The sequence below is a fragment of the Camponotus vicinus genome, unplaced genomic scaffold, assembly GCF_025532165.1.
Source record: "Camponotus vicinus isolate PSW18456_S1 unplaced genomic scaffold, iyCamVici1.0 SCAF_5, whole genome shotgun sequence".
Lineage (NCBI taxonomy): Eukaryota > Metazoa > Arthropoda > Insecta > Hymenoptera > Formicidae > Camponotus > Camponotus vicinus.
The window spans coordinates 1488928-1516280 of record NW_028141977.1 but is presented as its reverse complement, the minus strand read 5'-3'; the positions used below and the strand labels follow the sequence as shown (position 1 = coordinate 1516280).

The window sequence follows — 27353 nt, the reverse complement described above, 5'->3', positions numbered from 1 at the left end:
ATCTTCATGCTTATTATATGCAAACATTTGATTGTAATTAATTATTATACAATTCAAGCAAATTAATTTAAAACATTGAAGTAATCATCACGAAAGATTCTTATTTACTAAATTTAATATTCATGAAAATCAAGAAATGCGATATATTAAATTCTAATTTTCGGAAAATAATTCAGGAAATGCTGAAGAACAAATTTCTGATGATAAAATTTAAAATTCATGAAACATATAATATATAAAGTCGTTAAAGAGCGACACCCTCTACTCGGCATCTGTTCTATCGTAGTCGGCTAAACCTAAGTCGATTTGGCAACTGTCTTTCGACAACGTGGGCGTCTAATGTCTTGCTTGGTGGTTTCTCCTCGATGATGATGAAGATAACAAGAACGACGGCGATGACGAACTCGTTCGCTGTTCCTGGTGGGGGCTTAGCATCAGTGCGCTTGCGTTGATCATCATTTTGACGAAGCAATGAAGCGGCCGGCGCGCCAAACGAACGACGACGGGTCGCGCACTACGAGTAGGGCGCTGGTCGGCTCCGAAACCTCGAAGAGAAGGAAGAAGAAGAGGAAGAGCGTGGAAGAAAGTAGAAGTGGACTCACAACAACTGAGGCCGAGGCAGTTTAACTCAGTCAGTGGCGAAAGGGAGACCCTTACAGGTGGAAAGGGTGCTCGAATTGAAGGATACGCGAGAAGACTTGAGTTCCACAAAGTACGAGAGAAATCAAATCCATTGTTGAAGACAAGCGAAGAAGATGTCGTCTTCAGCAGTTGCCAAGACCTCCAAATACACGTACCGTTCTACGGGCGGTGGTACTGCCGATGTTAGCATCGAATATAGCGCCGACCTGAGCACTCTCAGCAGACTCGAGGTAGGTTTTGCAAAAAAAAAAGCGCCTCCGATATGCTCTTCGATAGGAGAGAACGACAGTCGAAAGGAAAAGTCTGCTTCTTCACTCGATTATTACTAAGACTCTTGAACGGTTCTTTAATTGTACTCCAAATAATTTGGAGGAGGAATGATAGTTAAATTAATTGATATAGAATATGTTGTATTTTCAAAGAATCACCTAAAGTTAGTTATTGAAAATAGACTGCATTGTCAGGAATTTAATCGACAAAGAATTCATATTAAAATATTTATATAAAATTTTTATATATTTATAGAAAAACTTGTATTAAATATATTAAATAAAATTCTGATACAATAAAATTTAATATATTACTGTTAGATTACGAGACAGAGAGAGTTTTTTTATTTTATAAAAATTTGAAATTTTTTGTATTCGATATTGTTGAAAATTTATTTGAGAAAATTGGGTAATTACTTCCCTGCAAACGATTGTACTTTAAAGATAGAAAATGAAATAAATTAATAGAATAATATTTTCGATGAACATCGACTACTAAGCAACGACTGAGAACAGTGACAGCAAGTGAAAGAGGACGACGATACATTGACCGATGTTCTTCAGCGCTTCCTGAAAAAACGCATAATGATCGCGTCGAATATCTGCTAGATTTTAATGAAGATGAAGCCTGTTAGAGAAGCTTTGACACGTCATCGAAACGAAACCAGTGATACATGATAAATTCGCACGTGAACAATGCGGAACAGTGACCAATCGCGAAGGTAGTGAACCGCGAAAGTTCAGTGACCATAAGGGATGTTAGTGCCAACCCGACGAGAAAGCAAAGTGTACGACCGTTCTGTAGCTATCGGATTGCTCGTGTACGAAAATAGTCGGCGAAATATCAGTCTGAAATGACGATCGTGCCAAAGCGCCAGATCGATACCCCGGCTTCGAGGTACCTCCGACGAGATTCCCTGGTGGATCTTTTCGGATTTTGCCCTTTTAAGGCGTATCGAGAGAAGCGTAGCCGCCTCCACATGACCAAGTAAGATCATTTCTTCAAGTTTCTCTTGCAAGTAGTGGTGTCTGGCTGTTTATCCCGGCGCAATGTAAACGTCAGCGTACACTTTTCTTGAAATAATCCACACGAGCGGCTCGAAGACGCGGCTGAGCAGACATCGCGATGTCGTTCTCTCCTTCTTCCGAGGACGAATCTATTCGGCGGAGGCCGTCCGTCTTTCCGAAATACCGAGCCTCCGCTCTTGGATATTTTCGTCGAGCGATTACGTAAAGCATCGACCCTCTATAACGGGCGCCTTGATACCCTCTAATCCTTATTGCCTCTCTTTTCAGGACAAAATCCGCCTACTACAGGATGACCTGGAGTCTGAGAGGGAGCTGCGTCAGAGGGTGAGTTCCATAAATGTTTTTACAGTACCTAAACACTCTTGGCGCTTCTTAATACGTTGGCGGATGTATCTGCCATGATATTTGATACCGTATCTTTTGAGAAATATTAAGATTACATTTCAAGATTATATAACTATATCAGAACAAAATTTTAATAGTATATATATCAAAGAAAAAAAATAATTTAATTGGTTAATTAATCATTTTGCTCGATCGTATTATCTGAAAAATGAGATTATGCTAAAATATCGAGATGACTATTGTAAATTCACTTGAGAATTGGTTGGCATGCGCTTAACGTATTAAGTAACTATCTCATAATAATGCTGAAATAAATGATGAAATAAAGCATTAATTACTAAAAAGTAATTTTTGGTACGTTTTTTCTCACAAAGAGCAATTTGCTTTTTTGATTATATCCTGCGTAAGAAGCATGATTAAAGAAAACAGGATACAAGGCCACTTCAATGATTCAAATGTCAATTCTACTCTCATTGAACGAGAGAATTGAAGATTATATTAATAAATCCTGTTTCTGTGAAAATATCTATTTTTGGCTATCTATAAATACCATGATGCATGAAACATTATTAACAATATTTCTTGCTGAAGAGCAATACGTTATCTAAATAGAATTACAATTCTTCATCGATAAAGTGCTCGTTATCAGGTATCATTAATTAAAAGATGAAGATGGAAATGAACTAAAGATGCTAATCCTTAGAGTGGGGAGCACTAGGTCGAAATGTCCAGCTCTTGAGTTGTATCTATTTTTAGGAACGCGAAGCTCTTCGGGATCGTTCTCACATTCCTGCGCTGTATCCAACACTGCTTGCCTACTTTTATAAACACTATCATATAATATCCTCAAAAATTTAAGAGATTCATAAATATTCACATACAAGAAGGCTTATATTTTTGAAAAGTGCCTCTTTTCATCTACACAAAACACATTTTGGACATATTTTGTTTTTTAGATTGGAATTAATTGCCATATTTTTAAACAGCAATTCTTTTTTATTCAGAAAATTAATTTTTATAGAATTTTATAAAATTCCATGCATGCTTGACGGAATTGCGAGAACGAAAATTATATTTCTTAGTAATAAAATTTGCACAATAACGTGTGTAAAATTTGCACAATAACAAAATCGGCATTCCACCTTCAAACAAAGAATCAAATTTTATAAAAACTTCTCGGGTTTCATCGTTCAAATTCCACAAAAATCAAATTCCTACGTAACGGACGCCGTAATACGTGACTTGAACGACTGCCAAAAATTTTCCTCGTGCTTCGAGACTATAAAATCCGAAAATTGGAGTGACGGTTAATATACGCTCTTTCATAATGCTTTACATATTTCGTTTAGACACTCGCAAAATTCAAAATTACTATTATTGACGATAAATAATATTTAATAATATTGACAATAAATAATATAAATTGCAAATATTTGAAATTAATTTTTTTCTTTAAATTAAGGATTCATTTCCTATATATATTATATGATTACATAAATATGTAACAATTTAATTTACTTGATATAGTTGATATAGTTAATATATATTACTACTCTAAAAGTTTTAGCAAAACAAAAATTTAATGTGTATATAATATTCAAATTAAATTAAATCTTCAATAATAGTATTTTTTCTAAGTTTACTTTTTCTCCCTATTTTATATGTCTTAAGCAACTTAATTAAAGTATTAATCATACACACAATATAACACGCAAAATATAAATTTAAAAAAATAATAATAAATAAATTCACGTAACTGATTATAAAAACGATATCTCGATTTTATTTTCTCGTTAATAAACGCCTCGTTTGTAATATGAATAAAGTTCCCAATATAGACACGTCGCAGTCGAAAATAGATTGTTCTATTCATGATATGAAGAAACTTGACGTCAACTTACCGCTAAAGATATCCTAACAGAATATACGCCTATATGATTCTTTTTATTAAAATGACAGTTGTATTCATGAAGAGATTTGTTTTTGAAGATTTCATCTTCAACACACACCAACTTATATAAAAACCAAAGAACATAAAACACTTTTGTAAGTTAAAAAAAACACTTTAATATTAAAAGTAATTGTGATTCCATCTATTATAATTTATTTTATTTCAAAAAATAATTTTTGTTAATTTTTTATCATCGATTTTAATTAAACTGTACTCGCTTTTTGCCTCTGAATTGAAAATTATCCTATTAAAATGTCTCTTTATAATATTACAGATCGAACGCGAGCGCGCTGACTTAAGCGTGCAAGTCATCCAGCTGTCCGAACGTCTCGAAGAGGCTGAGGGTGGCGCCGAATCTCAAGTAAATATTTACATCTCACAGAGATAATTCTTTCTTTAACCCACTTAAGAAACTAAAATTTAAAAAAATTCATAATAGTCCTAAGGAAACTAAAAATAGCTTACTTAAATTATTCGCAAATTATAATGATTTTTTATATACATAGTTTGAGATCAACAAGAAAAGAGACACGGAATTGGCCAAGCTACGTAAGTTACTCGAAGATGTTCATCTCGAGAGTGAGGAGACCGCACATCTCTTGCGCAAAAAACACCAGGAAGTTGTCGTCGACTTCCAAGATCAGATTGACCAGCTTTCGAAAGCACGTGCCAGGTTCGTAACGTGATTGTAATTAATGGCATTCTTCCCATTAACTGAAAACATTAAGAGATGATACAATAAGAGAGTTTATTCAAAACACTTTTATATTTTTTTTTTAACTATCTGCTTTGACTAACTTCTGGACATTTTGAACGGCTTAAATTTAATATTTTTACTAGAAATGGCTGACAGAGACCAGAATTCAGAAAGTTTAAAGGCACGTGTATATCGTGATCGCAAAGCAGCCGCAGTGTAAATGTTTGTTAATCTCCCCTTTGAATACATATAAACGCGTTGCCCAGGAACTTCAATAAACAGCTGGGAACTGGCCGGAAATTCGGCGAGTAGCAAATTATTCCGTGAAGAAGAGTCGCGCGATATTTGCGAAAAGGCAAGACGTTAAAAGGGAGGAGGTGTAATGAGTCATGATATCACGTGGGTAATTATAGTGCGGTTCATCACAAACGAAAGTGACTGTATCTAAGAAAATTTCTGTGAATTATATCAGTCACATTGGCCATAGTCCAAAGTGAAAAGCGACTCCCAAACGAAATATGACTGAAATACACGAGGATTATGGTAAATTGGCTCTTCTGATATAATTATCTGTTCGCCGATTATGTTATTTATATAAGGACATTATTATTTAGTTAGACTGCTAATTGTTATAGTTTTGCTATCATAATTTTTAATAGAAAATGAAATAATAAATTAAAAATAAACTACTTTCATAATTATTATCTGAAGTGCGAAATACTTGTTGTATAAATGTTTCTCAAAGGACTCAAAATGTTGTTCTGGAATCAAAGGAAACAATCATAAACTCATATATATATATATATATATATATATATATATATATATAATATATTCTCAAATATAAAGTTTAATTAATGTAGAGCGAATTATGTAAAATAAAATATATATTTTCAAGAATATATTCAATAATTAGTTAAAAAAGGAAAGTCTTGATCGATCAATATTTTTTTCGCATGACATATTCAAATTTACATAGTATGAAATATAGATGCATATAACTTTGCATCACATAATTAAGACTCATGATAAAACGTTCATAATTACATTTAAAATTTTATTATATAAAAATTCAAAATATCCGTACTTGTAATAATTATGTCATAAAATATTAAAAAAACATATGTAGGTAATTTTCTAAAGATTATCTCAAAATAGTTGATACATCATTGCCAAAAATAATAACTATTCAACACAGCTGTTATTTAATTTCAGCGATCCAACCACGCAAGTAGCATCAAATTTAATCGGTTATATCTTGTAGATAGTGATCTCACCACCAATTATAAATCACGATCATTGCATATTTATGATGTTGGCAAAAGTCTCGAATATAAATATAGAAAAATCAATCAAACACATTTATTTTCATTAGATATATTTTTGCAATAATCTTGCATAATACTTTTCGATGATTCTATCTATCGTTATCCATTGTTCCAATGTTTGTCCATGAATTTCAAGATACATATTTTAAATTTGAAGTGGAATCAATCATGTCACAAGTGTATAACACTATGCAAACAAAAGATCTTTTACTTATTCGTAGAACAGGAAATAAGAAGGGTGCATTATGTGGGTCTCCGTGTAAAACTGCAGCACGTAATTCTTTCTCTCTCTTTCTCGGTGCGAAAACACATTGTCTTTCTCTATCACGCGTTTCTCTTTCTCTCTCTGTCTTCTTTTTGCTCGCGTGGTTACTTGGCTTATGACTATTTTTAACCGTGCGAGACGCGCGGCAATCCGCAACCCCAACGTTGGCGCGCCATATTAGTACACGCGACCGGCACAAATCCCCACTATCCCCAAGAATCGGCTAACCGATACCTTACACCCTCTTTGCACATTGGTATAATATCGCCAAAACCTTTTTTGTGTGTCCAAAAAAATAGAATCGTACATAAGTTTTTTTTTATCAGAGCATTATATATAAAAAAATATAAGAAAAAGTTATATCACATGTCATCTTAACATTTTCATTATAATATCATGCATCTATGTCTTTTCTTCCCGAATCTTTTCTTCCATTGTCTAATATTACATTAACACATTTCATATATTTCTTAAATTATTTTTGAGAAGTAAGAAAAAGAGGTCAAATATATATTTTGCGTGTTTGCTTCTTAAAAATAATAAAAATAATAATAAAATATTAAAAATAATAATCAAAATTAATTAAAAATAATAATAAAAATTTGCGTGTTTACTTCATAAAAATATTATTTACATATCTCAGAAACACATGTTTTTACATATAATATCTTGTGCTTAAACCGATTTGCTATTCATATTTTTATTCGTTTTGTAAGAAAAGTTTGTATTTATCGGAATAATTTTATTTTATGAGTAATAAATGAATGGCCCAGATGCCAAGTGGTGCAAGTCCACCCAAACTCGATTTCGAGTTATTAGTAGATTTGAGGTGCAGACAATGCGATTTATCTTCAGTATAACCAGTATAACTGAAATAAACTGTTGGTTTTCAAGGTCAATCAGAGCTGCAATTAAATCATTTATATGTAGTTATGATAAAAGCAAACGCAAAAGTCTTCATTTTACAAACTTTTATTTTTTCGGATTTGCATCTACTTGGCATCTGAGCCAAAAATTTAAATTGGCCTTTATAAATTTGACTCATAAATTACTCATTACTCTCTATTATAATTTATTTTATTTTGTTGATATCTATTCAAAAAATACACGAAATATAAATGTATTAATTAAGAAAGCATTTTTATGCTATTAATGTACTTTTAATTAGACATTTTATCTTCGTTGGTCTAATTAAAAATATAGAAGCAACCTTTCAATATCGAGTCACAAAACTAAATGTTATAATATGTTAATTAAATCGTTAATTCCTCTTCTATTAATTAAAATAATTTACAATAAATTGCTAAAAAGCTTTTTTATGATTTTAAAAAATGCTTTTTGTGTAAAACTAATTTTTTTCTCTGACATTTTCTTAAATTAAATTCGATTTAAGAAAATCAAAATAATTTTTTCAAACACACACAAGTATCATTTTAAATAGTAAGCTAAATTCCTTCGAATAAAATTTTTTAATAAAACCTTTGTATGATTTCAGGGCTGACAAGGAAAAATCTAAATTCCAGCAAGAGGTGTATGAGCTTCTCGCGCAGCTTGACAGTGTTAGTAAGGAAAAATTGCTGTCGATTAAAACAGTCGAGAAACTGGAGATACATGTATCTGAACTGAACGTCAAGATTGAGGAATTAAACCGTACGATTGTCGACATCACTAGTCATAAAACTCGGCTGTCTCAAGAGAATATTGAATTGGTCAAAGAAGTGCAGGATCTGAAGGTAAAAAGCATTTTATAACTTAACAGAGAACGTGATTATAATTTTCAATTTAGTATAAATCACACTTACTTGTTTAAAATTCTAGGTGAACATCGAAAATATTAGTTACTTGAAAACGCAAATCGGGAGTCAACTCGAGGATGCTCGTCGTCGCCTTGAAGATGAAGAACGCCGTCGTTCATTGGTTGAAGCCTCATTACACCAGGTATATTTTAACATATTCATTATATAATTAATTTCCATACAATTCTTTTACAAATAATAATAAGTAATATATGTAATAGTAATAATATGATAATAATCATATTAATAATCTCATATATATATTGTTAATGTAAATACAATTATTATGTGTAAATCAATAGGTTGAGGTGGAATTGGAATCTGTCCGCGTCCAGCTGGAAGAAGAATCTGAGGCGCGTTTGGACATCGAACGTCAATTAGTCAAAGCTAGTGGAGAAGTTTCAATATGGAGATCGAAGTACGAGACCGAAGCTAATGCTCGTGCTGAGGAGGTAATTAACTTATATTTGAATAATTATATCGGTCTATTATAATCGATTTAATATTCATGCGCATTAATCTTTTTCATCTCTCTTTTATGATAGATCGTATGACCTAATAAACTTTAATATAATTTTACACAGGTAGAGGAACTTCGTCGCAAATATTCCGCTCGCATCCAAGAACAGGAGGAACAAATCGAGACTTTGCTCGTGAAGATTAACAATCTCGAGAAACAGAAATCGCGCTTGCAATCCGAAGTGGAAGTTCTGATCATCGATTTAGAGAAGGTAAGATTCCCTTTCGAGAAAGTTTTCACTGTTAATCCTTTGCTAGTGCATCTTCTTCTGGGAAAAAGGATATTTTAAATGCTATATTTCGGAAAAATTTCTTATCCTTATAACTTTTTTGTCAAGGCCAATGGAACTGCTCGCGAACTTCAGAAGCGCGTCGAACATCTGGAAAAAGTCAATATAGAATTAAAGGCTCGTTTGGATGAATCTCTCGCCATGTATGAGCAAAGCCAGCGCGATCTCCGCAATAAACAACAAGAACTGCAACGCTTGAACGCAGAACTTGACAAGACCCGCGAATTGAAAGATCAATTGGCTCGTGAAAACAAGAAACTTGGAGGTGATTGTTATTGTTTTCTTGTAATTCAAAATTACAACAATAATAATTAATGTATATTTTTATGGTATTGTATCAAGGAGTCTTACATTCTAAAATGTATTCTTAACAAAACTGAAGTTTCTCTTGGAGTAAATAATTCTTCTATCAAGTTTTTTAATTAATTCAATATTTTTTAAATTTTGATTCTTATTATTTAATTATTTCTTAGAATAAAATATAATTTAAAAATTTAAATTTGTAAAAAACTTCTTCATTTGTTATATAACATATTAATATTTTATAGATGATCTTAGCGACGCTAAGAACCAATTGGCTGACATGAACCGTAGACTTCACGAACTGGAGTTGGAACTTCGCCGATTGGAGAACGAACGCGAAGAATTGGCTGCCGCTTACAAGGAAGCTGAAGCAGTGAGTGATCATTTATACTAATATAGTATAATATTATTATATAACAAAAATTTGGGTAAGAAAATATATAAGCAAAAAGATATTCATAAAACTATTAAAATATACTTAGAAAAAATCAAAAGGAAATTTTTAAAAAATTTTGTAATTATTAATATCAAATTTAAGTGTTTATTTTCCAAATAGTACTTCAAATTAGCATTCTTTAAACTTATTTTAGAATAAAGCAAGTGAGTTTATAATAATCGAAAACATACATGTCTTTTTATTAATGTTCTTCAAAGATATTATGAGAAAATGTTAAATAAAGGAAAATTCAACATAGGGCCGCAAAATTGAGGAGCAACGTGCTCAGAGATTGTCAGCCGAATTGAGTCAAATGCGTCACGAATACGAACGTCGCATTACCGAAAAGGACGAAGAAATCGAAATTATTCGGTAAGTTCTTGAAAATTAACTTTCCGTTTTTGTCTCATATACTTTTTAATAGATATATTGATATTAATTTAATAATTTTAACAATTTATGATTTACCTTATTTATCTTATTTTTTCTTTATCTACTAATTTTTTATATCAATATTATGGAATTTTTTATAGTCAAAATTATATTTTTTTAGAAAAAAAAGAATTAGTTCTTATTTTTATAAACAAAATATACACATACTTTATTCCAACCTGGGATTAAAAAAAGAGAATTATTCTTAAAAATTTTAAAGTGTCAATGCAGTTATGTTTATATAAAACAAATTGCTTAAACGAATTTGTTTTAATTTTTAATCAAAATTTATATTACATGATCGCCTTCCTGACATTCCAAGTTTATTATACATCGATATAAGCTATAATGCAAATGAATTGCAAGATAGTGTTATCATAAAGTTAAATATAAGTGTTAATCATTTTATTTCAAACTGTGATGTAATCAATTTTATTTTTAATCGACTATCATTCGTTGAATAATACTGTATTATTAACACATTGATAAATCGTAGCTAAATTTGTTGATCCATACAATGAATCATTATCTGTATATGTGATTTCTCTCATTCGACCTCTAATTATTTATTCATGCTTAATGAAGTTCAAAAGTGACAGTAGTATTAATCATGTTTTTTGGTTTTGGCAGTATTTATTACTTTGGCATTTTGTCAAACTTTCACTGGCCTTCATTATAAGCATTATTTTATTAAAAGATTTAAAGAACCTCTCTCTCTCTCTCTCTCTCTCTTGCTTTCTCTAATTTGTTTTATTATATTAATTCTAAAATCAAATTAAAAAGTGTAATACAATTTACTATAATGAATGGATCCTTTATAGATATTTTACGTATTGCTTACGTTTGTGTACATGAAATTATATGAAAAATAATAACTAAATTATAGGTATTGATTATCATGATTAAATAATATAAAAATATAATTAAGATATAAATAGAAATTTTAATAATAATGAGGACGCATGATGACAAATTGTACAATGAAACGACACTATTAATAAGTATAGTAAATCTAATTAGTCACGGTCTAATTATTATTGAGAGGTGCTGATTGGTTGTCCCCAATGTGGCAATCACAACGAAAACTATAAAGATACTACCTAACCATCGGCCCAATTTTTGTCGACGGTCCTATCACAAGAGTAACAGCAGTATCAGACTTATCAACAAAAATCACGAATATTGCCTCCAGAAATTCGTCACATGACCAAAAACTGAGAGCCTGGAAATTGCAATAGACGAATATTATCAAATTAAAAAGAAAAACTGTAATCAAACAATCTAAATAATTTTATACATAACTTTCCATATTTCTTCAAGTCACAGATAAATTATTTATACTAAAAAATAAAGTGAACATTGTGTGTGGATATTTAAAGTTTTTATCAAAAATGACGGGTTACATGCCACCGATTCATATGCCATTGGAGTCAAAATGGCGACATTATCCGACGTACATCTACGACAAAAATTATGGCTATGGAATGAACTACTATCAGCCAATGATTGATTACATAGATATCAAGCAACGCACTCCGAGATCGACTCTTGAATCAAAATTTCAAAGAAGAATAGAGTTACCCGAATTACCCTGGTCTGATGGTAGAATCTTATGGGAGGATAAAAAAGTGCAACTCTACACAAAAGACAATCTCATTAAATACGCGATCAACGCTGAAGACGAGGCTAAAGATCATCTGTCTCACTTTAAGGTATGATAATATGATAAAAGGGAAAATACTGTTAGTAAATCTTTGCGAAAAGGAACTTCTAAGAGATGCGAGCTATCCGTTTTCCGAGTGCCGTGCGACTCCGTAACTGCTTGACCTTTTCGGTTTCTAAATTTGGTGCCGCGGAAGAGACTGCCTCGTTTCAAGTGATCAAAGACGTGCGCATGGATGCTGTGCGTAATTCGTGTCATCATTGACATAGCTATATTTTCTTGTTTTGTAACTTACTCCTGTCTGTTCTCTATGTTAGAAATATCAAGCACAACAGCAATGCGACATCGAAGCCGTATTTATTTCAAATTTTTACCTAAATAAAATAATACAGCCAATAAAGATTAGTTATATTGATAAATTTGTTAATTAAAAAATATTTCTATAATTTAATTAAATTAAAATTCTATAATTAAAATAGATTTAAATTTAAATTAGATTTAATAAAAATTCTATAAGTTAAGTAAATTACAATTTCATGTGACATTATATATAATTCTATATCAAAGTAAATTATTATTTTATCATTGATGAAATAATTATAATTATAATTTCTGCATCCATCAATTTCTATTATCATTAGTAAATAAATTATGTTAAATACATTAAATAATTATATTAAATACATTAGTAAATAAATTATATTAAATAAATAATAAGTGTATATGAGTATCAAATGTGAAGTGGAGGGCCAATAATATTTTTTCAAATAATACAGAATATTTTAATTCTTGTATTTATGTCTTCAAAACAACCTAGATTGTTTCTTAAGAAATTCTAGTGCATCATCATCATATAAAAGTGAATTGCAACATCTGCAGAATACAATATATGTTTTGGCTTTGCTAATATTTGGCGGTTGAACGTGTTATCTTCTCTAAGAAATGATCATTTATATCTTCGTCAAACGACAGGCATATTCTATATTTTACTAGAATACAAAAACAAAATTCATATGTCTTACAATACAAAGTATATTCAGAAATATAATATAAAAAAACTTAGAAAATACTTTTCTTCGATATTTTATAGACGAAACTTTTGTAAATAATTCGTTAAAAAAGCTTTCATTTATTTTACCGGTTCAAGGAATCTAATCGGGCTACTAATAAAAATATCGCGGAAGTTGCTGCCGAACAGTTTCTTGGCACTCTATTATTTGGACCATTTCTCGCGGTTCTGACCAAGTCCGGGAGCGATCTGCCAAGTCGCACAGTAAAAAATCCATCTTGTCTCCCGGACGAAAGGAACACTAGGTGCCGGCAATGCATTCGGTGCATTGGCAGTCGCTCTTGAGTCTTTAAAGAGATTCGGTCGCGAGTGGCGCGAATCTCTTTTGCATTCTGGACCATCGCGGCTAAGTTTAGGTCCTAAGTGCGCGTGCACGACGGAAAACGGTGGCGCTCGATAGACGCCCGTGTAAGGACGGGCAACGTGCCGCTGGGCACAAAATTGACACTGACTATCTGTCTGCCTGACGTGCCCGAAGATAGCAAATCGTTCGGACTTCAGCCTGGCCAAGACCGTGCACGCCAGTCGCGTAACCAAGGATATTCTACCGCGGACGGGGGAGAACCTGAAGAGACTGCCGATGCCGTTGATGTTCACCAGCGCTCGCGCTCGCAGCGAGACCAAGCAGATTCAGCAGGAGACAATGAGCGATATGAAGATGCAAGCGTTGAAGGACGTTCAGATGATGACCGAAGGACGAGACGTACTCGAGCATGGTAGAAGTCTGCGGGGAAAGTCCGCGAGAGCCATAGGATTCCAGCTGGTGACAGAGTCCTTACAGAAGTTGTCCAAGAGTCACGAGTTGGCCGACATCCGAAAGGTCCAAAAGGAAACTGTGCAGACTTTGCTGGATGACAGAGCGCACGGCAGATTGATAGTCGAAAGGACCAAGGCTCTGCTTGATGAGGATAAGCTGATGCAACCGCTTAACAAGCTCAGCAAAGAATTGCGTGGATTTGAGCAGAAGTCCAGCGATTATTTTCTAGATAAGAGGTATCGGGATCGGGCAAGGCGAGAGCTTTTATATAACTGTCGAGGATGCGAATATTATGTTAAGTGTGGTAGATAGGTAAGAGTTGTGTTTTGATCGAGTTTTCGAAGAAAGTAGCACAAAAAAATAAAATATCTTAATTCTTAGAAAGATAGAAAATTTTTAGAAATGCGTAAAAAAATAAAATAATCGATTTCGATAAGCATTTCATTTTATCTAGCAAGGATTTATCACACTTTATATTCCTCATACTTAATACTTCCTTATTCCATATAATTATATATACTTTTAATTATTAATATTAATTTTCGAAAACAGAAAAATATGTTTCAAATAAAAGTTATTTTATTTTTAATTTTGATTCTCTTACGTAATCGTGCGAAAACTGAAAATTAAATCCCAGGTTGGATAGGAAAAATTATTATAAATTAATAGAAATTAAGAAATAATAAAAAGTAGGAGAAAAAAATTAAAAATTCCAAAATTATTTGGATGATTAAGAATAAAAAATGTAAGTATACCAAAAAATTCCTAGAGCAGTAGAAAAATTAAAAAATTTACGATTGAAAAGATTTTTATCAAAATTGTGTAAATCACAAATTTGCCAATTAAAATTTGAATAACAAAATTATTTGACATCAAATGTATCTACATCAATAATTACACTCACATCAAATGAAATTAATTAGCAAACAGACCAGCATTGAAATCGAGCAGCTGAACGCCCGTGTGGTCGAAGCCGAGACGAAATTGAAGACCGAGGTTCAGCGCGTGAAGAAGAAGCTCCAAATCCACATCACCGAGCTCGAATTGTCTCTGGATGTCACCAACAAGAATAACATCGATCTGCAGAAGACCATCAAGAAGCAATCTCTCACTCTGACTGTAATATCGACGTTATATTTATATTTGTCAACGCGTTCAAAATGTTGGCGATCGTATCACGTTGGATCACCTCGTTTTTCAGGAATTACAAGCTCATTACGACGAAGTACAGCGCCAATTGCAAGTGACCCTGGACCAACTGGGCATCAGTCAACGTCGCCTCCAATCATTGACAGCCGAGCTCGAGGAAATTCGCGGTAATTACGAATCTGTAAGTGTATAAAATTTATTTGTTAATATAATAGACATGCTGACTCTTCTGAAAAAGATTAATTACATTACAATATGTTCGGAACGTTTAGTTTATCCTCTGGATAAGCGAAGGTACGATGAACAAACATGTCCAACAAACATATAAACATTATGTAATGGCGCTGTATAAAGCGTAAAATTATTATTTCGAAAGGCTCTACGTGCGAAGAGGACCGTTGAGCAGCAGTATGAAGAATCAGTCAGCCGCATCAACGAACTGACCACCATCAACGTAAATATCGCTTCATCAAGGGCTAAAATCGAGCAAGAATTGGCCACTTTGGCCGGAGATTACGAAGAAGTCACCAAGGAGTTGAGAGTCAGCGATGAAAGATACCAGAGAGTGCAGAACGAGTTCAAGCATACCGTCGAGATTCTTCATGAGGAGCAAGAGCGTATTGTCAAGATTGAGGCTATTAAGAAATCGCTGGAGATCGAAGTGAAGAACTTGTCCGTGAGACTGGAAGAGGTTGAGGCCAACGCCATTGTTGGAGGCAAGCGCATCATCAGCAAGCTTGAAGCTAGGGTGAGATTTCAAAAGCTTTTTCCCCGAATTTAAGTTTTTATAGTTCTTAATATAAATTTAACTAATAGTTTCTCAAAAATTTTCTTAAATATACAATTCAATCTTATGTAACAAAATAATAATAATTTATCATATGTGTGATATAGAAACATTTTCTAGCTTTAACAATTTTATTAGTGTGTAAACTGGCTTGCAATATGTCAATTATTAATAAATATCTTTTACGCTAACTCTTATCATAGATTCGCGATCTGGAACTTGAGCTGGACGAGGAGAAGCGCCGACACGCCGAGACTGTGAAGATCTTGCGTAAGAAGGAACGCAATATCAAGGAAGTGATGATCCAAGTTGAGGAGGACGCGAAGAATATCACTTTACTACAAGAAGCGCTCGATAAGACCAGTCAGAAGGTCAACATTTACAAGAGGCAGCTGCAAGAGCAGGAGGGCATGTCCCAGCAGAGCGTCACAAGGGTTCGCCGATTCCAGAGAGAACTCGAGGCCGCGGAAGATCGCGCCGATACCGCCGAGAGCAACTTGACCCTGATCCGCGCCAAACACCGCAGTTTTGTTACCACCTCAACTGTGCCTGGTTCCCAGGTATACCTTGTCCAGGAGACGAGGCAGGACCTGTCCTAAGTCACCGTCATCGCCAATATCTTTGCCACTTTGAACGTCGCGTCTTTATAAGTGTATGTATAATAATAAAAATCATATGAGCGCATTAAGATTATCGAACAATTTGGTCTTTTAATAATTTTAATTGTATAATTAAAAGGTGGGATTTACAGCAACATGAAATGAATAGACATAAAATTTTAATAAAATTTTCCAATTATTTTTAATTGAAAAATTGAAATGAAAATAAATTGAAATGAAAATTTCATTCCATGCTTACTTTTGACAGGCACCGTGAACACGCCATGAGGAAATAAATGAGAGAGACGCGACATTAATCATCATAAGAGCTAAGGATTTTCAACGGATGCACGGCGTGTTATTTTCGAGGGATAAAAATTGGAGCCATCAAAATATACGCATAAATAATATACATATAAATGTGTCGATGCGAGTGCAATTATCATCACATAACGACCCGTCATAAATTCGAAATTGCTTCGTTAACGAAACACGCGATACGTCGCAACGAAAATGTTCAAGTAAAGGGAAATTAACGCTCACTATTTCAGGGATCCGCGCAAAACATCAGAAACTTGAGAATCGATGTATCGTTCAACGATACGGTAATAAGTAACAAAGCTTAACAATCTTCTCGTCCCAATTATGTAAGTATAATCGAGCGTGAGGGCAGAGAAAACGGACAAGGAACATGAGAGGAGAGCAATGGTAATTTGTGCCATTTCTATTCGCGCGTGTCGCAATTGTATTTAAATGGATAACTTTAAATCTCTCTATTCTATTATTATACATATAGATAGGTAACTATTGCCCATATACACAACTCTCACTGTACAACATACCAATAACCTGTGTCAACATTAATTTAATAAATAAAGTGAAACGCGTACGTACGAAAATGTTTGCAAATTTATTTCCTATGCTTCTCAAATCCTTCTTGCCCTAAAAAATTTCATCAACAAAATTACTTTAATATCATCAATAAGTGAATTGATCATTGCACGAGAATTAATCTCATTATATAAATATTTTATAAATATATTTGCAAAAAAATTAATATATTTCTATATTTTTCTATTATTCTAACTTTATTGCAAAAATAGCGTATTTCAATTAATTTAATTATAAAAAATATTTTAACAATTTATTTCTTAATTATAAAAAATATATTAAATATTAATAAATATATTTTTTAATTATAAAAAATAAATTGTTAAAATATATAGGGCGATAGAAGATATTAAGGAATAAACAAAGAGGTACATTAAAGTAAATTTAATTTATTCGAGCTAATTTTATTTTTTCGGACCACTATGGCGTTTATTAGTAGGATCCGTTTAGAAAAGCCAGATTGGTGACACCCAAAACATACGAGTTTTCCATTTCTAATCATGCACCTGTAAAATCGTTAAATCTATTTTTTATCAAATTTTTCTTACGTTGAATGATTAAAAATGTTGTATGATAAGATGCCGTTAAATCTCATCTCATACGTTGGGCTCCAACAATCTCGCGTTTCCAATTACAAATCAGAAGTTAATAATAATAATTAATAACATTAGGTACGTATATCTATTAACAATATTAAGATCCATCCACACCGCCAGGCACGCTTTATACAGCGGCAGAGCAATTAATTAATTGATTAAACAAGTCACCGGTTTTTACTTTATAAATCGTAGAAAATTCGATTCTAATGAAAGATGAACGCGTTGTAAAGAGTTATAGAACGACGTACTGTTAGCCCATTATTAACAGAGAAACGCAGAACGATCTCGATAGAGCCGATTGTTGCATTCGAGTCACGAGACATGCGAGATACGATATTGCGATAATATAATTTATAGAAAACGGTAACTCATGGGATCGTCGGTGCTTTCGCATGTTCGTGACTTGTATTAACACTATAGATCATTTCATTTCGAGAGGAATAAAGTATTTCAGTCTTTCGAACATGTATCAAATCAAGAAACTTTCTAGCATAAAATGTAATCATAGAAAAAGTTGCTGCTCTCCATTTTAAATATTTTATTTTTATTACAATCAATATATGTATTTTGCAACGTTAGAGCTGATTCATTATTTCTTTTTGTTTCTTTCTATTATAATGGAAGCCGACAAACTTTTCGTATTTCAAGATAAACTTTTTACAGCAACAATCTTCTATGACACAATTGTAATCGTGGTATACTTGAAAACAGATGGAAAAAATAGAAAATTGAAAAAATAGAAGAGACGCGACATCACAAACGTTACGAATTATTAAAGAAAAAACGATACCATTCACCAACTTACCCATCTGTTATTACGAAAATTACAAGTGCTCGTTCTATCATTATATGTAAGTTGTCGATAAACATTTACACCATTATGTACAGAGTATTATACAATAAAATGGGAAACACAGAGAATAAAAGTGATGATATAATAATGATGATCAACAAATCATCGATAATAATATTAATATTTTATACATGTGTGTGTGTGTGTGTAAGAGGTGTATATATATATGTATGTACATGCATGCATACACACATACATATATATATATATACACACTTTATCTAAATTAATAACGTGATTCAAGACAAATGAAGAATTAATCATGAATACATGCAATTTAATCTGAAAGCTTTCCCGTTTTTTGTTTAGCTTAATTTTTATTTGCATCAAATAATACGAAATAAACGGAATAATAAATTACAAATTAAATTAATATTGTAAAGAAAGGAGACAATAAATTATAGCAAAGTTATATAACAAACTTTTCCAATATTTAGAATTTCACATATAACGCAACTATTTATTTTTACCTGATTAAACAAATATTCGAAATTATATGTGTAATTCATTTAACAAAGTTGTATAAACTGATTTTTTTGCAAATAACGCTATAAAAACAACACAAAAATTAATAAAAAAACAAGATAAATTACAAATAAAATATAATTATTATTAGAGACATTTGCTCAATGATGTGAAGAAAAATATATATAGAATAAAAGAATATATAGAAATATATAGAAAAAAATATATATAGAATAAAAGTTGTTTCTCTAAAGGTGTCTTTATAATTGTTCAAAACTCATAACATTTCTTCTAAACCATGCAAACAAATGAAAAATAATTTTTGGTCTATAAATCTTCAGCAATTAGCAATAATTATTCGTATAATATATAATGCGTAAGGTCATCGATTAAAAAATCGCACTGTTCTGATTGAATCGTTACAAATACTAAACATTCTTTAATTATAAGACTCAATAGTTTCTCGTTAAAGATTAAAATTATCGTAGTATAATTTTTTCTATCGAAATAAAAATACCTTTTTACACACAAACAAAAATAGAGGAAAAGAAAATTTCCTTTCCATTATAAAATACAATAAACACGTTACTTATAAATTAAATTGTAATCAAACGTGACAAAACTGGTATTAACATATTGACAATTACTGGTATTAACATATTGACAATTACTATGTTTTATACATCTATAATTTCCTTATTTGTAAAAGAAACATTTGCGAAGCTAAATTTTATAAATACAGCCGTATTACACAGCAGACAAGATAGAAATAGATCAATTAGCATAGTATTAATATCGATTCCGTAACTCTTCGATTTTTCTTTTCTGCCATATAAAATAAGATATCTCTAATATACTTAATATAGCTTTTTTCCATAAAATGTATATACACATGTACTTAATATATAAAATATCTATAATACACCTAATATAAAATATCAGGACAATGCGACTTTCTCCGATAACAAGTTTCTCCTTTTCACCGGTAATCATTATAAACACTGGTATCTAAAGCGTAAAACAAAATAGACGGTGAATCGTCTTAAAGGTACCAAGTTTCTTTCCCTCTAGCGGAATCGATACGCGCATAAACTGCCGCGCGTGCAATGTTCTCTTCTAATTTATTGTTACTCTTTTGTACAAGTGTGTATGGGGAGAGGGGAGGGGGAGAAGGAGGTTTAAACAGTAAGGAGCGGAAAAGGTAGAGGGTGAAATATCATTTGGCAGTTCGGCATTTGTCGAATATAAGTCAGACTGTTTGACGGTTCAGCGACCCAGTTGCAATCTCGATAGTACAATTAATTATCAAGAAGAGACCAGAAGTGACGTTGATATCGTCGCCCGGAAATATAGCTGGCGATGGATATGAATGTGTACAAAGAGGAAAAATATCTTCTTATTGAATAACATTCAAGTATATTAATTTTAATTAATATGATTCGAATTAATTCTTGAATCTCCTTTATGTGTTGGATATGTACTTTCTGATAAATATATATGTGAATTAAAAGAAATCTGCAGGGATTTATCTTCTGTTACATCTAATCCTTAGTCTTGAAACTCAGATATAACGTTCACAAAATGTACAAGGCTGGTGTTTTAACACGTGTGAGTCTAAGATATTTTTCCTTATTTGAGAGCGAATGCAGCTCGCTGTGGAAATAAAACATATATTACTATTTCATTTGTTTCTCTCGTTTTAGTTAATACTCAGTCAGGTATTGGCACAGAGAGTTGTACTAGCAGTATGTGGAAACAGCTGCGGGGAACATATCGAGCCGTGGCGTTTCATTGACAGATCTGAGCACATCGAGCACAGACACGTTAAAAACGTCAAATCTCATCAATGCACAGACTATAGTTATTTACGTATGATAAATTAATCTACATGTCACATATAACAGGAATGTATGGGAGCGAGCAAAGAAACGAGACTCCGTTTTCAGTGACATTTCGTTAGAACCTGCATGATGTACACGCATAATATTGCCGGTAACTATTGTCTTTCCGGTTTATAGCCGAATCAAAAATATTCTTACATGTAAACTTTTATTTGTTAAGTCTAGAATGAAACTTAGGATCAAGATCAAGTTAAAAATTTCTCAAGAATAAACCTTCGAAACTTAGTACTTATTCTAAAAAAAGATGTTAGGAAATATGTCGAAGATACCTAACTACTTTTAAAACAGCTCAATCTTATCTCTATTTCCACAATGATTGAAAATGATTGATAAGAAATATAACAGAAAATTATTAAATCAATTTAAAAAATTATTAAAGCAATTTTAATATAAACTTTTAAATTAATTTTGATAGCATGAAAAGAAATAAAACAAAATATAAAAATGGATTACAATAGTGTAATAGGAAAATTGATTTTCGATTCAATAATAGATTCATTTAATATCAATAAATGAAAATCAAATTCATAATATCGAGGAATTAATAACATGATTTTGACAATCAAAAATAATTAGAAGAAAATTGACTTCTGACTTCAAGTTAAGGAACATAAAAATAAAACTATCCTAAATTAGTATTAGGATCATTAACTTGAAGATAAAATAATAAAAATGTATGTCTCTCTGATTTCAATCTTAATTAATCATTATCTATTAATTGAATATTAATCGAACATTAGATTCTCAGTCTTTTAGTGAATTGTGATCCGCGGCGAACATATAACGTCACTCTATTACAATCGAATCATATGATTCGTTGCTTTTGTCTCATCTTGCTTGGCAGAAAAAAAGGACATTTCCTGTAATGAACGACTAAATTTTTAGAGACACATTTTGTCTATCTACGTCCATATATCTCCATTTACAGTAAAGTGCAGATTGTTCTTAATTTATAGTTTAAAAATAATTTGTTGAATAATTTGTTAAATAATAATAGCATTGCATACAATTTCAAAATATGTTCAATGACAATAATATTTATAATAGTATTTAAAATAATATTAACAATAATAACAAATATGAAATATATACATGTATGTATGAATAAATACGTATATAATTTTCAAACATTAATAGAAGTTATACATTTTTTTAGTATTGTATTTTTTAATTATTGATGTCATTAGATCTCGCTCATGGTGTTTATATTCAAATACTGTATTAATTAGTAAGTAATTCTCTAAACTTCCGGATATTTTTGTTTAAAATTACAGAACATTGCAGATATTTTAATCAATTTTCTAAAATAAATTTTTTTTATTGTATATGTTTTCACATATATTTCCACTTACATAAAGGAAAAACACAGAACCACTTTAGTTTCAAATGATAGATTTGCAAATATATTGAAAAAATTGAATAACTTTCGTATGATTAATGTTTTCTACTTGCATATTTTCATTTTTTCATCATTAAAAATTATAAAGAATATTTTGCATATTCAATATTTAAGAAGTCCTTGAGAATTTTTGCGATTTTTCCATGTTTCTCTAAAGATATACCCTTATCGATTTTTAAGAAAATTAAAACTAAATATTAAAATAATTTTTTTGCTATAGTTACATTTCTCTTTAGCATTTAAAATATTTACATATTTGTTAAAAGATATGTATATGTGTGTGATTGTTCATATTAGATTATATTATTAAATTAAGAACTATCTGCACTGATTTATATAAAGAGCTAAAGCGCGCACTCATATACATAAAACTATTGCAACTGGATCGGAACTATTGCGATATAAAAACGGAAGAGGAAAATTAGCGTGACGTTCAATCGACGTCATCGGTAAAAAACAATATAAAAATACGATTATATGCTCGAAGGATCCTCCATTCTTTCTCCTATAATATAATAATAATTGTAACTTCGCAGACTTTTACTTTGACTATTGGATGACGAAGATTTTCATTTTTCTGTGTTTTCTATTCCGGGTTCTCTTATATTTCACGCAACTTTACTCACCTGTTTCCTTTTACTCCAAATTAATCGTTTTTCATATTTCTCTCTCGCTTCGTCAAAAGTATACACTATACATTATTACCGATATAATTTAATTATTCGTGGAAGAAGAGAAGAATCTGCTCTATTCTTCGCGAATAAACAAGTAAGGAGAAACAATCTCTCCTCTTCTTCGCCGATCATTTTATAATTATGTTTCGCAGAGAGGCATTCCGCGCGTATGCATACTCGTCACATTCTCTCAATCTCGCAGTATACCAAATTTATACCTATCTCGAGCACTACGATTGCTTTTCAACTCACTGAAATACAGCGCATAGATGTATATACGAAGTTTATCCGACGCTTTTTTTTCTTTAGAATCTTCATTTAAAAAAAAATGTACAAAATAGCATTTAGCAAAGCTTTTTTTAACCGATATAATGTATAATGCAATTCAATGAAAATAATCTAAAAAACTTTTAAACGTGGTTATGCCAGAAAAAACCAACTGAAAATATTGTTTTTCTATTATAACGAAATTTTTTAATATTATTTTATAATAAGAATAAGATCATATCATAAATTAAAAAATTAATAAATTTTATTTATTTTAAACAAACTAAGAAGTTTTTTAGTGATCTTAGCTTGCTCTTGTTATTCAAATTTGTTATATACTATATTTTTTAAATTGAAATTTTCTTAAAATTTTTTTTATATTTAATACATATAAAAAGCTATTATATTGTACAGTCTCTTATAAAACAATGCATTTGTTAGAAATGATGTAGCAATAAACAAACAAGTTCAATAAAATATTTGCAAAATCCACAAATTATATTTGTTCCATACCAGTTGGTTTCTTCTTGTTTATAACTACGTATACTCTAATATATTCTCTCTCTTCATCTAATATATTTAATTAAAATCTTCATCTCTTTGCTAAATTTCATCCCTTTATTTCTACCACGCAAAAAAATAAATCCCCGAAAAAATATAGATTTTTCAACGATTCTCTTTTTATTTCGCTTCTTCTTCTCTTTTTTGTATCAATCAATCCTAGTCCAGCTCCCATTTAATTCTCGCACGCTTCTCATACATTCATGTTCCTCTCATGCCACGATACGCGTGCTCTTGAATTTAATTTCAATTTTAATCTTTCAGCGTCATAAAGGAAACATACTTCGAAAATCCCGCTGTACCTCATTGCGCCTCGCATCATCTTTCGTGTGATTACGCAAAAATATTTGTTTTGAGCAAAACATTTGGATTCGTGTCTACTATACTAAGAGTATACGTGTAGGGTTGATAAGAAAAACCGGATGTCAAAAGTACCATGATACTTTACACACGATGGGCATTCTTGTTGTTCAGTCCTTCCAGTAATATCAACATCCAAAATTTTAAGGATATACGCTTTCAATGGCTTTTTTGTTTTCGCAAAAAAAACACCACTTTATCCAAATTGTTCAAATTTATTGAATGCCATCGTCCATTAGCCGGTTGTTTGGTTTTTCTATCTACCCTGTATAATCATTTTAATCGACAAAGTCGACACTCTTTTCGAAAAGAAGGCAAACTAAAAGATATGCATATTTCTTTTGTAACACAGTGTATGGTATATGCTCTCAATATGGTTTTAGTCTCTGCACGTATTGGTAAAATAGCGAATCTCTACAGTAAATTTTCGAAACTAAGATAGAAAATTGTCATTCCGTTGTAAAAGCTTTTCTCACACATATGGTCTATCAACACGTTCAATCGGAGCTGAGCTGATACATTTAAATTTCATGCAATATCCCGATTGTTTCCGATGAATCATACTCGTGCGAATGTGTCAAACATTTCATTGAAGTAATTTATTTACAAAATCACCCAAATAAAATGAATAGTTCGGTTATTCGAATCGATAATATTCTACTAACGCAAATATATATAATATATAATTATATATATATATATATATATATATGGTGTATACATATTAATATACAAATCTATTGTTACTCATTAGTATTAATTAATAAACATTGCTATATAATCAATTTGTATACTTCATTATTTAATATTTCAATAGTATCATTATGTGTAATAAATATGCAGCAGAGTGTGCGTGCATATGTGTTTGCGCGTGTAAATTTGTGCGATGCATAACCGAATGATCGTTCGACTAACCGAACGATTTTCTTATCGATCCATTCGCTCGAGTAATTGATCATCGGGATTAAAATAATCATGTTTTTTTCTTATTTTTTGTACGCTATCAATCGTTCAAATCGACCAACACGCTTGAAAATTCGTTTTATTTTCTCTGCTCACAACTTGCCACAGAGAGTCCAACTTGATCACTAATCATACTCGTACAGTACTCTTACTCGAAAATCGAGATCAATCTCGCATAAAGGAATCCCATAATTACTAGTCGGTCTTTCTTCCTCGAACTAACTCTCGGACAATATCTCTTCACACTATCGAAAATTCTATTCTATTGCATCGAATTTTCCGACAGCAACATATCAATCGAAATTTTTCGCACATATATACCAATCGATTTTTAGTAACTCTTCTGTCGAAGAGTCCGGCGAAAGCTTAATCTACTTCAGGTCCTCCATTGCGCCATAATTAGCGAGCGATTTCTTGATCCTGAGTGCGGTCAGTCTGGCAGCGGCGTTATGATACCAACATTCCTTCATTACCTTCGACATTACCTGCAATGCCTAAATAAATAAAACGAATCGTCAATTATATAATTATCAATTTCACTTTACATTATATAAAAATAATTATATCGTTCTTACAACTAGAATGTTGGTTAATTTTAAATCATATAAGTAAACATATGATGCAAATAATCAAACAGAAGAAATTATCAATTAAAAAAAGATTAAATCAATGTGATTTAATTTATTTTCTTATGCGCATGCAGAGCAATTTTATGCGCAAAAAGCTATGCATTTAAATGACATTTTTCACCTCGATTGACTTACTTCGATTGACTGCCATCGATTCGGAATCGACGGCCGTTGTCGGTCCATACACACGACTTTCCGCATTTCCTCGATAGTTGGATCGGAAGGCACCAAATCGTAAAAGGGCAGCTGATACTCATCGTGAATCCCGCCGACGTTGCAACGCCTAGCGATCTCCCAAAGGATCAGGCCGAGCGCGTACACATCGGCCCTCTTGAACGAGTCGAAGTGGTTCATGTTTATCGTCTCTTCAAGAACCTGAAAGCAGAAAGCGTTTGCACGAGTTACTGAAGAGCCGCTTTCCTGATCGAGTGCGCAAATCCACTCGAATTATCTTGGATATTTTTATCTTCACTGATAATTATTACCTTTGCATGTATTTTTACCGAAAATTTTTTCATGCTTAAATATTACTCTCTCGATAAAAGATCCTCTTTTATTAATCATATATAATTTTACTACTGTTTCTCATTTTTTCTAACAAAAGCAAATAAATCTTTGATGAATTAAAAAATTTTATTTAATCCCAGATTAATCAAAAATAAATTAAATAATTGATAAAACGTTTCAATAAATATGTTCTTATCAGAGAGAATATATGTTCATAATATCAATGTTATTAACTTTGACTAGTATTTATTATTGCAATCATAATTAAATTTAATTTTTTTTTACTTTTCTCGAAAATAGGAAGCACAAGTTTCTTTATATCTAGAAGTTATCTCGAGATAACTTTCACAAGTAATTACCTCAGGTGCCATGTATCGCTTCGTGCCGACTCTGTTGTTGAGCTGAATGTCGACGGTATCCGTGATTACGTCGTGCCTGACAGCTAATCCGAGATCGCCTATGGCGCAGGTACCATTAGTCTTCACAAGGATATTTTTTGACTTCAGGTCCCGATGAGCGATTGCCGGCTTGCCTTGCGTACCGACTATTTCCATATGAAGATGCGCCAAGCCGGTAGCGATTGACAAGGCCATCCTTATCATACCGTTTGTGTCGACGGTTGATCTGTTGAGGTAATCGAAGAGCGAACCCTTCTCGTGATAATCTGTTATCAACCACAACTGTGTCCACGTACCGTTATCTACAAAAAAAGAAAACGCAAATCAATCTCGATTTTTTCCAGACTTAATTTGATTGCTATGGCTTTCACAAAGAAATGTCTCCAAAAATAAAATGTTTTTAGTCAAATATTATTTCGATATTTTTGTCTTATATAATTGTTCAAGATAGAATTTACTGTATCTATTAATCTTTAAAAAAACTGTATTACATTCTTAATTATTAAATTCTTAACATAAGATTGCAATGATTCTTATTCATAAGCGGTTTTGAAGATTAA

At 31.7% G+C, this 27353-nt stretch overlaps 3 protein-coding genes across 6 annotated transcripts in view; 2 read left to right on the top strand and 1 right to left on the bottom strand.

Annotated features, from left to right (window-relative positions):
• The first annotated feature begins 476 nt into the window (after window positions 1-476).
• On the top strand, window positions 477-17225 carry LOC145972197 (paramyosin, long form). The gene is made up of 16 exons (XM_083100600.1): window positions 477-872; window positions 2208-2264; window positions 4511-4597; window positions 4743-4909; window positions 8022-8259; window positions 8345-8464; window positions 8625-8774; window positions 8907-9053; window positions 9180-9396; window positions 9680-9807; window positions 10130-10242; window positions 14715-14910; window positions 14993-15121; window positions 15317-15688; window positions 15931-16379; window positions 16595-17225. The coding sequence occupies exons 1-15, from the start codon at window positions 756-758 to the stop codon at window positions 16324-16326; spliced, it is 2634 nt and encodes an 877-aa protein (XP_082956726.1). The 5' UTR covers window positions 477-755; the 3' UTR covers window positions 16327-16379; window positions 16595-17225.
• Window positions 11223-14706, top strand: LOC145972198 (paramyosin, short form). Its single transcript, XM_083100601.1, has 2 exons — window positions 11223-12014; window positions 13513-14706. Exons 1-2 carry the CDS (start codon window positions 11694-11696, stop codon window positions 14101-14103), a joined length of 912 nt encoding a protein of 303 aa, XP_082956727.1. The 5' UTR covers window positions 11223-11693; the 3' UTR covers window positions 14104-14706.
• A 2149-nt stretch (window positions 17226-19374) lies between the features above and the next one.
• Window positions 19375-27353, bottom strand: part of Babo (TGF-beta receptor type-1 babo) — a 37864-nt gene continuing 29885 nt past the window's right edge. For all 4 annotated transcript variants that reach the window (XM_083100597.1, XM_083100598.1, XM_083100595.1 and 1 more), the window contains exons 6-8: window positions 26755-27095; window positions 26024-26263; window positions 19375-25753 (exon numbers count right to left, since the gene is read on the bottom strand). In XM_083100597.1, coding sequence (XP_082956723.1) covers window positions 25631-25753; window positions 26024-26263; window positions 26755-27095 — 704 coding nt within the window. In that variant the 3' untranslated portion in view covers window positions 19375-25630. The remainder of the gene's footprint in view (window positions 25754-26023; window positions 26264-26754; window positions 27096-27353) is intronic.

What these genes read in the sequence shown, in the direction of transcription:
- LOC145972198 (XM_083100601.1), top strand. Translation starts at nt 11,694, where the DNA reads ATGACGGGTTACATGCCACCGATTCATATGCCATTGGAGTCAAAATGG. An exon ending in ATCATCTGTCTCACTTTAAG is followed by an intron (nt 12,015 to 13,512) that starts GTATGATAATAT and finishes ACGTGCCCGAAG; the next exon opens with ATAGCAAATCGTTCGGACTT.
- LOC145972197 (XM_083100600.1), top strand. Translation starts at nt 756, where the DNA reads ATGTCGTCTTCAGCAGTTGCCAAGACCTCCAAATACACGTACCGTTCT. An exon ending in AGAGGGAGCTGCGTCAGAGG is followed by an intron (nt 2,265 to 4,510) that starts GTGAGTTCCATA and finishes ATAATATTACAG; the next exon opens with ATCGAACGCGAGCGCGCTGA. An exon ending in CTAATGCTCGTGCTGAGGAG is followed by an intron (nt 8,775 to 8,906) that starts GTAATTAACTTA and finishes AATTTTACACAG; the next exon opens with GTAGAGGAACTTCGTCGCAA.